The sequence below is a fragment of the Osmia bicornis genome, chromosome 2 (genome assembly GCF_907164935.1).
Source record: "Osmia bicornis bicornis chromosome 2, iOsmBic2.1, whole genome shotgun sequence".
NCBI lineage: Eukaryota > Metazoa > Arthropoda > Insecta > Hymenoptera > Megachilidae > Osmia > Osmia bicornis.
The window spans coordinates 1972292-1991560 of NC_060217.1; the positions used below are offsets into that span (position 1 = coordinate 1972292).

The 19269-nt window shown below is 32.6% G+C and overlaps 1 protein-coding gene across 1 annotated transcript in view; it reads right to left on the reverse strand.

Moving 5' to 3' along the window:
- Nucleotides 1-4335: 4335 nt before the first annotated feature.
- LOC114879395 (inhibitory POU protein) overlaps nucleotides 4336-19269 on the reverse strand; it is a 66933-nt gene continuing 51999 nt past the window's right edge. Inside the window, exons 3-4 of the mRNA XM_046288701.1 lie at nucleotides 13223-13411; nucleotides 4336-5390 (exon numbers count right to left, since the gene is read on the reverse strand). Of these exons, the coding sequence (XP_046144657.1) occupies nucleotides 4626-5390; nucleotides 13223-13411 (954 nt within the window). The 3' untranslated portion in view covers nucleotides 4336-4625. The remainder of the gene's footprint in view (nucleotides 5391-13222; nucleotides 13412-19269) is intronic.

Below are 19269 nucleotides of genomic sequence, written 5' to 3' on the forward strand. Positions count from 1 at the left end.
TATGGCCAGCTGTTATATGCTTATAAAAAACCATGAAACTCTTCCTTAAAAAGTTTTCTTCTATCTATGATAGTTTTCGAGATAGCCTATTGTAGCCGAAACTTTAGGGGGTCGTTTACCCCCTAAATTTGAAAACGGGCCAAAATAACAAATACACGTATACCTTATTTTTCGGTCCTTTAAAACATATTCAAAAATTAAAACAATCGGAGGCGGACATCTCAAAAACCTTCCTTGTTAGAATTGTACGTAATGTTTGCATTTCTTTTAACTGTTTCCTAATTATGTATAATAATTTTAATGCTACCACATTCTGAACATAATAAACAAACATAAAAAAATATTTTAAGACATTATAATGATTTCATATTTAAAAATTATATCAAGCAATGATAAATTTATTGGCAGTTGATTACAGCCATGACGGTAGATGATATCGAAAAATATTTATTTATTATAGGAAACAATAATCAAAAACATTTGTTACAGACACTTAAAACTGCATTATTGAACCGTTAAATTATCTAATTTAATATACAGGGTGTCCCGAAACTCGTGTAACTCTCGTAAATGGGGGGTTGTCAACTAGGGTGATTCTCAACAATCTTTTCCTTTACCAAAATGTTGGTTAAAGCTTCGTTTTTGAGTTATTAACGAAAACCACGTGGACGTTGGATTTCGCTCGTGGTCGTGAAGAAACGCATTGGCATACATAGAATGAGTATCAAGAAAAGCGTGCGATAAATGTTACATCGTCTTAAATTAAGAACAATGTGGAATTATTGGTTGTTCATGAACAACGAATAAAATAATGAATCATTCATGTAGAATGAATAAGTCGAATTGATTTTGGTATAGGAAAAAGTTGTTCAGAATCACCCCAGCAACCCCCCATTTCCGGGAGTTACGCGAATTCCGGGACACCTTGTATAATGTAAAATAAAGTAATTGCATTTATTAAATTTTATTTGCTAAGAGGCATTTTTTATTGTAAATGTTACTATGTTGAATTATTATTTTAATGATAAATAAAAAAAGTAATGATGTTACTTGGAAATGTAAACGCTTTACATTAGATGACTACATACAGGGTGATCCTCTCGCTAGGGGACATAAAGGAACTGGCGACAATGAATCCCTTGACCGCACCATGAAGACACACAGAGTCGTCTCGGCCCGGGTAGGTCCCCGCTGGCACGTGACAATACGGACCTCTTTATGGTGCGGTCAAGGGGTCCATTGTCGCCAGTGTTCCTTTGTGTCCCCTAGCGAGAGGATCACCCTGTACAATCTTCTGTACTACCCCTCTTATTGTTAGCCTAATCGATCTATCATTTCGAAATATCCAGAAAAAAATGATAAAACTATCTGAAAAGCAATTAAACAAATAAATTATGTAAACTATTTTTAATTTCTTGCAAAGGATACATAGGTCATTCCAAATTTACTTAAAGAATCAAATGTATACCAAACTTTAAATACCTCAACATATTTGAAAAAATGTAAAATGATAGATAAAGACATTTTAATTAATTATAAGAAGGGCAGTATAGTTATTCATAGTAGGTACTCACGGCAAGCGATCGTGGTCGCCCTTAATAGCAAACAGATTAAAACGGTATGCCGCGTTCTGAATGAATTTATTTGTATGTACAATATTACAACATATCACAATACTGACCCAATCTCCATCACTATTTCAAATATGCATACACATCTGAGATGTCTGATAGGAGCGACAATTTTGATTCCATCGAGCTAGACGGAGGCAAAATAACGATTGATAACCAACAAAATAATAATGAATGTTATTAAATTCTATATTGCACTAGAACCTTTTTTTTGTCCGTTAGCTAATAGAATGACAATAGACTATTATTTTTCTAGAAAATACCTATTCTCTTATGTATATATACAATTTAAAAACGATTACCAACTGTTCGCTTAGTTTTTAACTATTACAGCGATGTATCGTAATATAATTCTTCGTTTTTTACCGAATAATATCCTCGCGGTATTGCTGGGTGCACGCTGATGGATTCAAGCATGATCACGTATCATCAAATATCATTTTTATTTCAATCTGGTTCCTGTGGTCGAATACGTGATCAGCTAATTGCGTGCACAATCAGACGAGGATCTCGTTTCTCGGATTTCGTTGCCAACGAAATCTTAAGGAAACAAAAATAAATCGCGTTTGGTCGTGAAATACAACGAGTAGTTTATCAATAATCGAGAGAACAATTTCTTGGTGATTGTTGATCGACCAATCACGCTCCCAATGTTACTAAATCAATCACGAAGAAGTTTTCATTTTATAATTTTAATCATGTCATTCGTTGAAAATATTTCGTTTGATATTGGTTCGTTTCGTGATGATGTTGTCGTATTTTTTATTTTCATTTGCCACAAGGAAACTTTCTGGCATAGGTACAGGGAACGCGCGATTAGTCACGGGAAATACAAATAAAGTTAATTAATTCATTGACTAATAACTACAATATTGCTTCAATATGATATGGTACAGTCTTTTCACTGATTGTCCAATATCACTACGTAACACGTCCTCTTAATATTTCTTTTTGTCTTGGTTTCTCACCCTCTACTTTCTTCATTCCTTTCACCCTCATCTTGCGCATTTCGCTAATCTATATACACCACTGGATCGATCGTTATTTAATAAATATTAGTAATAAATAATTCCAGAAACTTTAGTAATTTGCAGTTTCGTAGAAATACGCAAATTATTGTTAAGAATTTTAATAACTTTATCAGTAAAAATTTTTTTAATTTCTACAAGTAACTGTATTTAATATAATATTTCTCTGTAAAATATTTACTAAAGTTTGGTTTCCTTAAACCGTTGTTTTTTTTCTTTTGAAATTAAGAAGAACAACGAAACGATGTAAATCTGTAATAAAATAATTTAAAAGAATTCGTTCCAGTATTGAATATTTCATTGTATAACTTTTACTCTTCTCGCACTCATACATTTTTCTCTCTCTTTTTCTCTAGTTTCTCACTTTTTACACTGTATCATGTGTCTTTGTTAGGATTAATATCACTTATTTCTTCGGCGCGACGTTACTGGCGCGTCGATTTTATAACAATACGTACTTTTATATTTTATGTTTCGAATTGTACTTTCCAAGACGCATTGACGATTATTTGGCTATGTACGTTTCAACTGACTCTTCTTTATTCACGAGACTCACCTCCATCCTTTTAATTTATCATCAAGAAGAAATATGTAATTTATTTAATTTTAGTTTCCTGGGCTTTTGATGCAGTTCTTTCAAAACTACCATTCGGTTTTAACAACTTTTATACATTTAAACAATTTTTGTATCTTAACGATTTTAAAAGTTTCAGAACATGTTCACAATTTTCTGTGTGCGTCTTTTGATTTTTTTTCTCTTTTTTTAATAGGAATTGACTGAATTCGCTTAATAAATTAAATAAATTTTATATGATATATATAACTGATAACTTCCAGATTTCTTTAATTTAATTTAATTTGAAAATTAACATTTATAAAGCGAAATTTGCAGGTGTATACACTAAATTTAGTAGTGCTTTGACAAAGTCTGTGGTCATGAAATCAGCATCAACGACGATTTCCAGTCGATACGAGTTGGTTTGAGAGTGGATACGCTCGTAAACTGTTTTATCGCGATCGTAGCTGATATGCTTCACAAATTCTATCTCACTTTGCAGATGATTTGATCTAGGCTTTCCGTAAGAGCTTTTTTATGTCATTTTATATGATATTCTTATGCAACATGTACCGCAGCTTCCAGTTCATAACGCGTAGTCTCAGTCTCGTTTACTTTAAATGTTTTATTATTTTATTTCTCGTATTAACATACAACAGAAATTCTTAACGTATACAAAAACTAGTAAATTTCATAATAATAATAGATCACTTCAGAAGTTCATATAAAAAAAGAAAAAAAGAAATAGAGTAATAATCAATTCAAAGGCTCGTTCAAATTGCTGAGATAATCTTATATATTACCTGAATAAAATATACTTTCAATATAAAGTAAATTACGCGAATCATTATCTAATGAAATTGTGATCATTATCTGAATAATAAATTGTTCAATCATTGAGTGTGTTGTGTAAACTAAAACCAGGAAAGCGTCGCGAATAATTAAAAATTGTTAAAAATTATTGAAAATTATTATTAAATGATTACTTACAAATGAATAGCAAGGTTCAGAGGAGCAGACTCACGAATCGATGAGTCAATTGAAAATTCCTTAGAAGACGCGTCGAGAACATCGCGCGTACGCAATAACCACAAAATATTCATATTAAGCCTGTGACAGTCTGACTATTGTCATTTCTGTTGCCACAGTATCGAGCTATATTATTCGATCCACTTGAAACCGAGAATCCTTAGCGAACTCCATCAGTACAGTAACTGTACAACTGTCCAACGTAGATATTTCAGTTGAACTGACGGTTTAATTCCTTGCAGCAATGGCCTGTCCTCCTTATATCCACTTATATCTCGTTTCTTTTTACGGCCATCCCTGAAACTCGGTCAAGGGTTCTGGTTTGGGCTCGAGACTGGGCAGCTGATACGGTCAGTTTTGCTGTCACAAGCCACCCTCGGGTCAATGTTGAGCCGCGAATTTCATGCGCTTCTGCTTTTGTCGTTGGTTACAGAACCAGACCCTGACAACGTTCTTTTTCAGGTCGAGTTTCTCCGCGATCGCGGCTATCTTTTCGCCAGATGGCCGCGGTTGAACGGCGAAATACGCCTCCAGTGATCGTTTCTCGGGTGCTGCTATGCTGGTTCTCTTTCTTTTCTTTTCACCAGCTGGTAATACCGACGGAGCGTCGGGATCTCGCCTCTTGTTCTTCGCCTGAGCCTCTGCCTCCTCCAGCCACGCTTGCAGGATCGGCTTCAGGGCGATCATGTTGTTATGGGATAACGTCAACGACTCAAACCGACATATCGTTGATTGGGAGAGCGCCCCGACGCCAGGTAACTTTAAATTCGCCAATGCCTTACCGACGTCGGCTTGCGTCACACCGAGCTTGATGCGTCTCTGTTTGAACCTCTCCGCAAACGCTTCCAATTCTCGTGGATCCGTGTCCGCGTCCGGATGCAAGCCTGCAGCTGCAGCCGCGGCTGCGGCCGCTGCCATTGCGGGATGATGGTGAGCCGGATGTGGTACGCTACCACCTCCACCGCCTAGGTTACCGTGATGGTGATGATGACTCATCATTCCGTTCATGCCTCCGTACACCGAAGGACCATGGATACCGGCGTGATGGCCAGGACCACCGCCGGTGTTTTCTGACATTGGCGTTAACGTAGTCATTGAATTGGCTGGGTCCAACATGTCCAGACTTTCCATACCTGGATGGCTCATCTGCAACAGCAAAATGGATAAATTGGGTTATGAATCATCGACGATGACTGAGAAGTTTATTAGATATTAGAAAGTTATTAGGTGTACCAGTGAATAATTAATATTGTTTTGGTATGTTAAATGTGGCACATAGTTTTAATGAAACCAAATTTCCAATTTAATTTATATGTAATGTTGTACAATACATGTTGTACATTACTGTTTAGCAAATGAAAAACAACAAGGCAGTATATTATAAATTAAAATTTCATTTTTTCAACTATTAAAAACATGGTGGGCTGAACCATCTTTTTTTATATCTTTTCCGCATAATTTAATAATATTGGATAAATAAAAACGGAATATAACAGTTTCGAGTGTCGGAATCCATTGGGTAGGTTAAATTAGATTATCTAGGCACAAAATGATAAAAGAAGACATAAGAAGATACAATAGACACTTTGAATACTCATAAAGAACTGTTCAGTCAGTAATGTCAACAATTATAATCATAATATTAAAATTCATAATACCAACAAAAACTATCACCTTAATGAGACACTATTCAATTACATATGAACAACATAGCAAGTAAGTATGTATGTATAAGTCAAACAAAAGAGTCCTGGAAAGAATAAGTTGGCCATACAATACACCAAAAGTAGCAAACTCTAAAACAACGCATAACTTTTGAATCAATTGATTCCAACACTCAAAATCATTATACAGGGTGGGGAAAAAGTCGCAAAACGAATGGAACCTCTTTTGCTTTGCAAAAACTTTAAAGTATATCTGGGAAATTTATTATAGAAACATACAGCGTTATTCAACGTACCAAAATGGTTAAATTTTATTTTGAAAATCATCGCTCACTGACACTGATTCAGAAAGCTTATTTCGTCGTCACTTAAATGTGCAAAATCCACCCTCTAAATTCCGGAACATGGAAGGTCACATACCCCACCATGTTGTTAAAAACATTGCAGAAACGTGAGGTGTTAGACAAATTTCGCACATTAAAATGACGACGATAAGCTTTTTGAATCAGTATCATTGAGTGATGATTTGCAAAATAAAATATAACAACTTTTGGTACGTTGTATAATTCTCCGACTACTGCGATTTCTAGGCCTGTGCCGGAATCACTTTTGACTCACGCCGATTTTTCACTAATACATGTTAGCGGTCGCTCGAGAATGCTCGAGAACCGCACTGACTTGTACCAAACAAACGATCGCCCGAGGTCGAGAATTTCATCAATATAATATTACAAAATGATTAATTTTATATTACATTAGGATTTTCGTTGTGGATCACGGGAAAATGAAAATCTTCTGAATTGTCAGAAAAACTATAGTGATTCTATCTGGTTATGGAACTGAGAAGTTTGCGCCGTTTGCTTTTGCATTGTATGTTTTAGTTTTGTGGTGGGATATTCGTCGCCGATCGTCACTTGGCTACGCACGCCACAGTTCCATCATTGTGTGCGTGATTACTCTCAACCGACGAGTCACCAGTGGACTCCGGCATAGCATACGAAGGGATAATGCTATACGTTGTTCTGCGAAGCAAGAAAAGGGAAAAAATAAAATTTAAAGGAATTAAGAATTTTTCTAATTGTTTTGCGACTTTTTTCCCCACCCTACATTTCGTGTGAATATTATCAGATAATGCAAAAACAGTTCAAAACAAAAATGGTACTCCAAAACGAAGTTTAACCAGATAGTAGATTATTGACTAACACACCTATTATATTTAAATATTAGTTTGTGTTAAGGTTGATAGTCCTGTTGATTAAATACTTACAGGAAGTAATATAATCGGGTTTAATTTTGAACTAGGCAAGAATATAAAAAGTAAATCAAACAATAATCAATAAGAAAAATTAGTTATTGAGTTATTGATCATTTACATCTCTTATCGCTAGTCACTTTAATAGAATATTTAATACAAATATTTTTCAATGCGTCTGAAAAAATTACACAGAGTATTACAACAATCTCAGCGTCATCAGACAATTTATCAAAATTTCAAGATTGACATTTCATTGATAAACTTCCTTTATCTAGAAAAAAAAAATGAAAGATTATAAAGATGAGTTGTTTGCATAAAACATGGTAAATATAAGAAATCCAAACTTCTTTGTCTATAAATTGACAATTATTTGTTATAACTAATAATTGACCATATTGTGTTAAGAATTTTGATGAAATTCAAATTAACATGACATAATTTCAAAATTAACTATTTAACATAAAGCAACCAGATATTTGTTTAAATAAGTGTATAAAATTAGTAAATGCTTATTAAACATTATCAATAGAATCGATCGAGAATAGATTACTTTATAACAAGTTTATACATATAATTGTACTTGTTAGCGTTGTGAAAAGAAAGAAATTAATGAAACGAGTAGTGTGCAAAGTGGTGGGACAAGGATGCAAAGGTGAAGAGGAAACGTGTACAAACTAACACGCACAATTATGCAGCACATGCCGTGGTCGCTGTCGCGAATACAGTGTGCACGACCCCTTACAAATTATTTATGATCTCTCTTCGTATTTTTCCTCCTAGAAACCGACGCGACGCGACGCGACGGAACGCTAGCTAGCACTCCTATACTTCTTTCTCTTTCCTCCCTTCCTCTCTCTCTCTCTCTCTCTCTCTCTTAAAGATATTCCAGTGACCATATTATAATTTTTTCTCTTCGTCAAATATAAACAAACATGTAGTTTAGGTACCGCAAAATTAACGAAACTTCTCTTTTTACAAATTTTATTGTAAATCTTTTATACAAAATAAAATAGCCCTTTTTAAGTAATTCTAAACTAACAAACGAACTTATACGAAATTATATTTTTTTAACAAACTTTAGGTATTAGAAACCTTTTATACGTTCATTTTATTCAGAGAATTTTTATCTCTGAGAAATCAGCGCTTTGTAACTGTTCCATGTTATTGGTATGCTAAAAAAAGTGACACATCTCAGGAATCATTAATTTTGAAATATCTGTAATTCAAAACATTTTGAACTCCTAAATTTAGCTAACTAACGTAAGTTAAGTCAAGTTAAAAGGTTTCAACTCTTTAAAATTCAAAGACTTTTAGTTACATTATGAAAGAAACAAAATTTTGTCAGTTATTCAGCAGAGAATGATTGAATAATTAATCAATCTCTATTACAAGAAATATCAAATCAATTTTTTGGAAATCTTAATTTTCTTGATTATGTCTATTTTTATCGTATATTTTTATTTAGTTTTACACAAAACTGAGTGGTATAACATCGTACAATTTCTAGTGTCTCATTTTCTTGATATTTACAATAAATTCAGCGCTAAGAATATTTTCTAATTATTAGTAATGTACGAAATAGATAAAAATAAATGTTAATAGTGGATAATTATAATACAAATACTCTTTATTTGAACCTGTGTGCAAAGTAAATACCAATGTTCCGATTTTTTAGTTATTTTTATTGCAACCAATTTGGTATTACAATAACTTAAAAATAGTTTCATTAGTTTTGTAACTTTGATGGATGACGTGTATAATATGAAAGTGTTAACGCATTTTAGTAGTCTCTGTTCGATACATTGATAATACGAATTACATGTCCACTAAAATACTTAACAGCATTTGCAGTACCTCTTTCATGTAACGTGATCACAAATTAGTACTTCGAAAAGTGTTTAAAACAAATATGATTACCTATCTGTTAAATGTTAACAAATAATTCTAGATATCATGAAATTAAAGATTGCGAATTTAATGGGTAATCTAGATTATAATGTGATCAAATCAAAATTGTGCTAGACCGTTCATAAGAATAATGCCTACTATGTACATTAAAAAATACCGCCGTAGCCGTCTTAAACTTTTATCCACTACTGTAATATCGTACAAAATCGTAATAAATATTTAACAAAAATTCATTGAAACGAAAAAAAATAAAAAACTGCTTTTTGGAATTACTCATACTTTTACTCTAACATTCCTTACAATCTCAAAACATCCGTATTAACATTACAAGTCCACGATTTCCTAACGCACTTCTAATTCTGAACTCGAAAAGATCGTAAAATATAAATAAGAAGGATCCTGCATATAAATCGGCGAAAAACGGAAAATGTAGTACAACTCGTGCAGGATCATGCGCCTACAGGACATTTGCGATAAGTAGATAGGGCGTGACGCGTATGCGTACGAATAGGTTGGTACACGCAACATTTATTCTCACGAGAATATGCAGTATAGCAAGAGCTAACTGGATGGTACGGTTTCGGTCCAGGGGTGCTCTGGAATAGCATAGTTACATCAGAAATGCAGGAGGGTGGGTGGCGGATAGGTAGCAGTAGGAAAGAGGAAGAAGGTACAGGGTTGAAGAAGGATGGTAGCAAATATAGGATGAGCGAGGAGCTTGCCCAGGGGCGTGCAAGGTAGGGCTCTAGAGACCCCCGCAATATTTCATCATTACGCTGACACGACGGTAGGGTTAGTCGATTCCTCTCTCTCTCTTCATTCTTCTTCGTCTCTGTATATCTCTCTTACTCTATTGCACGCTTACGATTTTTCTCCTTTACTCTAACCTGCGCACCCTTCGTTTTCTGCCAATGATACAAAACTCGTTACATGCGTTCGTGAACGTAATATGTTGCGCGTTAAGCAAGCCGGTGGGACACCACTGCACTGTTATTGAATTCGTCAACCTCGCATATAAAAACAGACTTTATGGGACACTTGCTGTTTGACCATCTGTACGGGGGATTCATAGGTACGAGAGAGAAGGAGAACTGTAAAACAGGAGAAGGGTGCTCGTATCACCGCACTGCGGGAAGCCAGAACTGGGATCTATACACCCACTTCATGGTCACTGAATACACTCGCGACTAATAGTCGACCGATTCTCATCCAGATCAATGAAACTGCTTCTTTATTTGATGTCTTATTGATGAGTTCTTTAATGTTTCTTTGAATATTAGGTTGTTCAGTATTAACGAAGTATCATCAATCTGCAATCAATCTTTAGCAAAAGTGAACGATTAAAATGTGATTTATCAGAGATACTAAAGTACCATTTTTGAAATGGAAAAATTACTTTCTAGCTGTTATTTCTGTAACGAAGTCCTCTGTAAGAAAAAAAGAATATGGAAAATAAAATATTTTATTTAAAAGAAATGGTAAAAAAGTATATATACTGATCGAATTGAGTAACCTCCTCCTTTTCGAAGTCGGTTAAAAAGATAATCATTATTAAGTATTTTTATATATCGCGCAATTTTACTAGTGTACGTAAAACAGAATCGACAAGTCGAAAATAAAATTCTGACAAAATTGATTGCGTTCCACCCCGTATGTTGCGTTACGAATCGTCCCACTGGCGAAATAATACATATACGAGATACGCCCCTACGTTCAAGAAGATCATTCGAGGTCACTGCACACTGCTGACTTCACCCCATTGTTATCCTATCATCTACTCATCCGCTTCAGATTGTTTGAATTATCAATAATAAAAATGTCAAAAAAACCGAAAAGATATGCGACAAATTGTGAATGAATTTAATTGCAATCTAACATATTGTTATTGACCGATCTTTTAACCCTCTATAACACTACGTAGTTTTAAAGTCAAATACGATTACATCTATAATTTTAAAGTTTCATATATTTTTTTTTGTTTACTATAACAAAATATAGTATTTTATTGTTGCATCATTCCAGTTGGAAAACTTATTTATAATAATTTGCAATTCCTGATGTGACCATCAGTATAAGCATTTTTATTTCAAAACAATAGCTAGTAATTACTTTATATAAATTATTATTTTTTTTAATTATTGTTAGGAGCGTGGTTCTACCATTGCATTTTACGAATCTGAACTGTCTCAGGCGAGCTGCGTTCTTTTACTTTTTCACGTCTGTTAGAAAGTAGTGATGGGCATATTTCTGAATCACATCGATATTTGGTATCGATATACATAAATTGAGAATAAAGTATCGATCTTATTGATATCAATACGTACAATTAAATTAGAAGTGAAGTTCAGTAAAAAATAGACTATTTATTCAAATGTTTGTTTTATACATATATATGATAAACATATTATTATATTTAATATTTTAATTTTTTTGGACGTGCATCCATTACGAGGATTATTTAATTGCATACATTTTATACAATATATAATAGTCAACAGTTGCAGCCGCCAGAACTAAACAATGACGTCAAATTGTTGTTTACGTTGAATGAACTATACAGTATTGCCTCGAAATAAGCAATTTGCTCAGGACCGAACAGTTGCTTATTACGGAGCAGGTATGCTATGCGGCTTAACTTTGTTCTCGAAACGGGACGATAGCAATACTGTATATGTATATGTACATACATATGTCATGTTAAATATTGATACTGTATCGCCCATCACTATTAGGAAGATGTCCGTTACAGGGTGTGCAAACAACTGCGTGATTGCGGCGTACGGATTTTTGTATTATTCAATAAATGTTATATTTATGATCTTTATTCGCTGTCCATTGTCCTCTTCAATAATTATAAAAATTTCTTTCGTTAACGAATGTTAAACGTAAAAGCAAAATATAGATATTTTATAAATTTATTTATTATTGATAATATCAAATATTAAATTCGATCATTTTAGTTCAAAACTAAAATCTGTTGCTTGCATATCATCAGCGACATTAATAAAGAATCGGCAGACAATTGAATTTTTTAATTGAAATTAATCATAGATCATAATTAATTGCCAAGCATAATGAATTATTATCAGTGGTTTCACCGGTTCGTTGAAATTCGTTCCGTGTTATAATCACATTCGAATATTGTATTTTATACATATATTTTGAAGCTGTGTTTTGGCGTAGGTACACACTTTATTGCGATAATTGTTTCATCGATAAATTTCGTTGTTGGTAGCAACATTAAGTTTTAATAAAATTGTTATGCATCTGAGGTAATTTATCCCCTATCGTAATTCATTCGAGTGTGTGTGTGTATGTGTGTGCAAGTATTTGCCTAAAATAAAATATACAACCATATATTATTATTTTGCTACTAATTTAACTGATCCTATATGCATATCAATAGACATGCGTAGCAAAACACTAATGTTAATTTTTAACATTATATTAATTATTATATTAATATTCTCAAATTTAGCAATGATTCATACTTATTTTACTTAGATGTTAAATATTACATACTTATAAGTTCAAGAGCTTGGTTTTCAGTTGATAATCTTGTTAAAAATGTTAAGGATTTTGTACTTTATCAAATTAATATAAAATTATTACATAACAACTATTGATATACACAATTTTAATCACCATATTAAATGTACCAACGATAAATATTTGATCTAATTTTTTGTCCTTTTAATCTATAACATATTTTATAATTGAAATCATTCTTTTACGTTTTTAATGTGAAATACATATTTACTAAATGTGTAATATATCTGACCTTTTTAAATAGAGTTTTAACTTAAAGTGCCAGTCATTGTGTAGTTTATCCTATGGATTTTTCTGTAGACGCTTGAATATTATTTCCATAAAGTGATTTCAATTGCTATAATTAATTGCTTCAATTAATAACTTCAGGTACCGTATTTCAAATAAATATTTTCAATACACTTGTATTAATCACTTATCGTACTTGGACAGAACTATTACAATAATAATTATTTTCAATCATTTTCATTTGAAATATACTCAACTCGGGGCATTGTGACCACGAAACCATTTATCTTTTAACAATAACGCGGATTTATAGAAAACATTAATATGAGACTAGTATGATAAAAATGTAGACTCACAAAGAGGTGTGAATGTACCTGATGATGTGGCCGGTTATTTGGATGCGGGGCTGCCATGTGGGCTCCATGGTGATAAACGGAAACAGGGTCGTGCTTCAAAGGCATTGGGGTGCCTGCGTTGTGTTTTCCTAAATCCGCAGCCAAAGCTTCTGCCCTCGAAAGTAAGCCGTCTTGTAGACCGCTGTTCAAGCCCCCGAATAAGTCACCCTGCAACGTTAAAAGCGACACGTGACACTGATTGAAGGATCAAGGATCGTACGTCAAGATGATACGGTAAAATTCTCAAAGAAACTTTTTTCCCTTCCTTAAAACGAATCTAAATCACTTCAAGAATATCTCATTACATCGTTGATAGTACCTATCCTTGAATGTCACAGGAGTTGGACATATTTGGATCAAAAAATGATCCAGGAATAGATACTTGCGAGTGATATTTAACAAAGTTAAATTTTTTATAAAGTTTATATAGTTGAAGTTGCACTAAATGTTATTTTTTGCTTGTAAAAAATATAACGTATAGCTTTTTTGCAGAAGGTATATCTCCTATAAATGTTAATAATGGTATTGACAAGCAATATAAGATAAAATATTTTAAACATTTGTAGTGAATTATTAAATATAATGCAATCTATATCTCAAATTCAGTTTATACGAAATTTTAATAAGATTAAAGGAAAATTATGCACGCGTTAACGTGAAAACGATGGACAGTGGACTGCGATTCGGCCAGTTAGATTAATGCTATTTGAAAAGGGGCTACCCGTGACCTATGAGATTTGCTAATCAAATTCGTTTGCTTGTCAAATGTAGCTGGGGATACTGGCTATTTTGAGGTTGAAGAGCTACTAAAAGTAAACGATCATAGGGTCCAGATATTGTTCCATGTTTCGTAAACTGTCCGCTATAACACCAATAGAAATAATTTTGCATTTTGTGCATAAATATCACACCATAAGTTATTTAACGCTGTACAAAATTATTTTTCTCTTTTCTCTTATTAAATATGCAAAAGTTTTCATTGTTTAGAAGATCTTTATTCTTTACCTATAAGTCAATAATTATGTTTAATATAATATTTCCTGAATCAGGGAATAGTTTTCATCAAGATATTTTGCCACTTTTCAGCCAAAAAATGAATGAGAATTATATTTTCTTCAAAGAAAATATAATCATTGATGAATTGTTGATAAATTAATTGACATTATTAATAGCCATTATTATTATTATTATTACTACTTATACTATTATGCAATAGTAATTTCTGACGTATAATAAGAATAATAATAACAGCAGCAATAATTTCCCGTATTTACATATGTACATTTTACCAGCTGCTTGGTGCTGATTAAACAAGAGATATTTTTAATAATAATTGTATTAATTAATATAAGATTTTAACATTGTGACACACTATCATGAAAAAAATGAGTTTAACAAAATACATTATAATTTCAGGAAAACTAAATCTATTCCATAAAACAGAGTAGAAATTCCGTAAAAATTTGTAGTATTTTAAGAATATTTTCCGAAATTCATTGAAATATTTCGTTAAAATAGTTTTATTTATGTACCTTAGAATTGTATCATTAGAATTAGGATCATTGGATGTGGACAATCGAACGACTAAGAATGAAAGGGTAAGTACAACCTTCTTTTGGGTGACACATCAAATACCAGTTGGAAAGCAAATTTATGGTTTCGTTTTGTTCACGTACGCTGCTATACCGTGGCAATCGATATTATATGGGACATTTCGCGTCAACTGCATCTGTCACACACAGCATGTTGCAAGGTTTGGCTAGCGTGCAAGAAACATCGTTACATTATTCTAAAGAAATAGAAACAATTGTGATATAGTGCAATTTAGACTTTTTAAAAAGAGTATACGTTGTTAGATGTTTGGTTGCAAATACCCAATCAATACAATAGTTACTTTCTGGAGAGTGTTATCAATTCGTATGAATTTATTATTCATCATAATCAGTCAGCAATTAAATGAAATAGCGGTTATTAACATTAATATAAACTTTGTATAATCCTTTTTTATCAAATAAAAATACTGTTCCATTTATTTAAATAATAGTCTTATATATTTTAGTATCAACTTGATATACATTTAATGGTCGATTTGGAAACAGCATACATTTGTCACTGTTTCATGATATAAAAGTAGGTATACCTACTGTAAAATATCATTTATACTCAACAATTTCGGGTACAACTCTTACTCAGTCAGATCGGGTTGGAAATTGTTTTAATCAGCTCAAAGTGAATTAAATTTCATAGTCGTGTTTGATAAAGTTCGTCCCGAAAAACAATTTTCCAAATTTTTCAAATATACATATATAACATATAATAAATGTACTATGACAGCAAAGAGTTGTTGCATACTTCGAAAATTGCATTTTGGCCAGCTTTTCGGGAAAAGGGACCACTGTGGGTCGGGTTCTCGAAAGAATAGATGTTCGAGGGGTAAGCGATATTCGGATCGGATCGAGAATTATTTTGTTCGGTTCGCGAAATTTGGAAAATTGTGTTTCGCGACGAACTATATATATATATGTTACAGTATTCAATTCCGCTTGAAATTTAAAAATATTGTGATTGGTTATTGAAATATAGATCGTCAAAGTTGACGAATTTTCATGCTTCTTACAATTAGTACGCACCAAAATAAAAGGAGACAAATGTATCAAGCTGAAAGATTAAATTTCAAAAAATCATTTACAATATTTCAATAATATTTTACCATTAAAATGTATATGGTATACAGATAAACTTTGCATACGAGTGATGCAAAATATGTTTAAATAAAGTCTTGTATTTTCTTTCTCAACATGATGTTAACTGTTACTGTATGTACACTGAGTTGCATTGAACTTGTCGCAGTGAAGTTGGCTACAAATTCACTAACGCATTCACGCAGCGTTGGCGAGCCGATTTGTAGCCAACTCCACTGCGACAAGTTCAATGCAACTCAGTGTACATGTTATTATAACGGTAAAGAAACAGTTGTGATAGTCATCGAAAGTCACCCTCAATCAATGCGACTTCTTTTATTTAAAATATTTCATCTGCGACTCAGTAACAAAAAAATAAGGTGTGTATGTATATGTACACTGAGTTGCATTGAACTTGTCGCAGTGAAGTTGGTTACAAATTCACTAACGCATTCACGCAGCGTTGGTGAGCCAATGGCGAGATCGGTTCACCGACGCTGCGGCGTGAATGTGTCAGTAAATCTGGAGCCAACTTCACTGCGACAAGTTCATTGCAACTCACTGTACATGTAAGTATATCCTCAGACAACACAAACAACTCTTCTAATGATTCATCAGAATTAAACGAAGAAACGTAAGTACATGTGTGTAAAATTCAATAAAACAACATTTTTCATTTAACAATATCTATAACTGAACATGTTATTTATTATTATACTATCTATAAAATGTACACTATTATATTTGAACTACGTGATGTACAAAGTTTTTGAAAGAAATAAAATTGATTACAATAACTTATGTGGAAGGTCTAACAATGCCTGGATAATGAAGGTCGATTTATATTATCCGTTCAGATACGAAGCGTTTCCGATCAGTTCGGTTCCGACAAAAGCAATGTAGTATTTACATATATCATCAGTTTACGTTCTTGGCTGAAATATACGCGTATCAAACGATAGCGTCCGTTCGATTGCGTCTCAATTGTTTCAGTTACGCATCGATTCAGTGAAATTGTTGTAATATTGGCGGGTTTGCCGAAAATATTAATTCCTCACTTTAAGTAATGCCAACACATTTTCCTAGTTTTTATTTTTATTATGTTCTTATAATTTAATATAATACGTTCATTTGTTTTCACATGTATATTACCTCCTTTTTTTTATTCTTCTGTTTCCTACCGTTATGTTCTTTACGCAATTTTTCACAAAGGTACAATAAATCCTTTTATGAGATTAATCATCCAAGCATTTTTGTTTAACAACCCGGCCTAATTAACAGAAATTATCCTTTTCGAGAATGTCGGTCGTCATATGTCTGAAACGGAACGCGTTTGAACCGATCCATCACGGTACATATGACAAAGCAATAATTGTCAGAACCGAACTGAACGGAAACGCTACGTGTCTGAACGGATAATATAAATCGACCTTAAAGCGGCTAAGGGTCGAGGGGTACGTTCGAGGCCGAGTGTGTCTTCGCATGGCTTCCATTGCACTTAGTGTACTTCCTTTTTTCATTTTCTATATTATTATTACGCTTTATTAAATCATATCTGAAAATTAACGAGACGTTCGATCATTAAGATCTTTCCCTCATAGAACAATTATTCCATTCGCGACAATTAAATTATTACATTTATTACAAATGTGATTTAAAACAGAGGTCATCGTATGAAATTTTATATTCTAGTAATATATAGTTATAGGCGAATAGTAAAAAACTACAGTTTTTACAAAAATTAAGTTAAAAACAATGTTTGTATCAATGGTATTTGATTCTCCATTTATATCTTAAATTTTTAACAACATATTTGAACTTAGTGACTCCAAAAATATAAAAATAATGATTTTTATGAAGGTCGTATAAAATTATGGATTTTTACCAGCTTTTCGAAAAAACGAACCACATATTCCGCATATTCCTAAGTTATGGTATATCAAACTGAAGCTTAAAATTTACTGAAGAGTAGTAGAACATAAGCATTACATAAATATTTTTAATATAAACTGCCTTGTTGTCAAAGAATAGTCCTATTGATTACTGCGTTTAATACACACTAACGATAAGATAGTTAAGTTAAAGACATTAATAAGAAGCTCATATTGTTAGTTTTCAGTTAAAATATCTAAAAATCTTTAACCCTCGGAGGGCGGACCATAGAGAGAAAGTCCCAATTTTAATTTAATTTTATATTCATATTATTTTCAATTTCTAAATACACTTTTGCCCGAAAAATTATTCTTCCAATATATGAAACTCTTTCATTTAAAAAATATACATTTAACTTTAGTGTTTTATAAGTTTAGGTGTCGATTGATCCAGACTTCGGTGTTCAAGGGTTGAGCTTCAGATTGGTATAATATAAATAAATGCGCTTCTTTCTGACAGTATTAAATCACTAAATCGTGTCGAACTTTCTATGTTATAAAAATAGTCATTGTTTACTATAACCGGCCACCAATTATTTTGTATTCAGAATATTAATGAAAAATATTTGTGCAGTGATTTTTACCAAACTTTAAGTTTCAAATTGATGTGTCGCAAGTGATATTTTGAAATAATTTTATGTCATCACTTTGTGTACTGAAGTCTGTCATTGATTGCTGTAACTGTTAACCAGACATTTCCTAATAAGAATATTAATGAAACGCTTATATCATCATTTTAAGTAAAGTTCAAGCTTTAAATCTATATAATATAAATATTATTTTACATTGCTTTTAGCAATGATATCATTTATTTAACATAACTAAAAATCATTGAAAATCGAAGTATACTTTATAGTTTTTAATTTTTCATGGTACAAAAATTGCGCGTTTTTTATGTGTTAATCAATCTCAGTTTCCTGGTGACGATCCTCAAAAATAGAACGGCCTGAAACAGCAGTATCGATTTCTCTTCTTCGCATCACTAGGAAAGTGTGTCCGTTGCTTTATTAAATATCGATAAAGGTAGATTCATTGTCAAAACAATTTAACTGGAATCCTCTGTGGCATAGGATTTCATCAAAATTGTATGAACCCATTGCAATCAATTCCCATCGTCGGATCGTTTCTCATTCGGTAATGGAAAACAGTGTAAGTCAAACATTAAACGTTTTCGAAATATCCTGTAATTCATGGAAAATTGAACAGTTTTTCATTCGATCCGTGTCGACTCGTTACCGTAACTTATCGAAACATTTTATATGATATATTTATACCCACATATACATATAGAATGTTCTGAGTGTTTTTTCACAAAATACAGAAGTACATTGTGTAGCTAAAAATAACAAAATAAAAAAATGTTATACAAAGAGTGACTAGAAATGTTTTATTACAAATGGTTAAAGCCAATTTT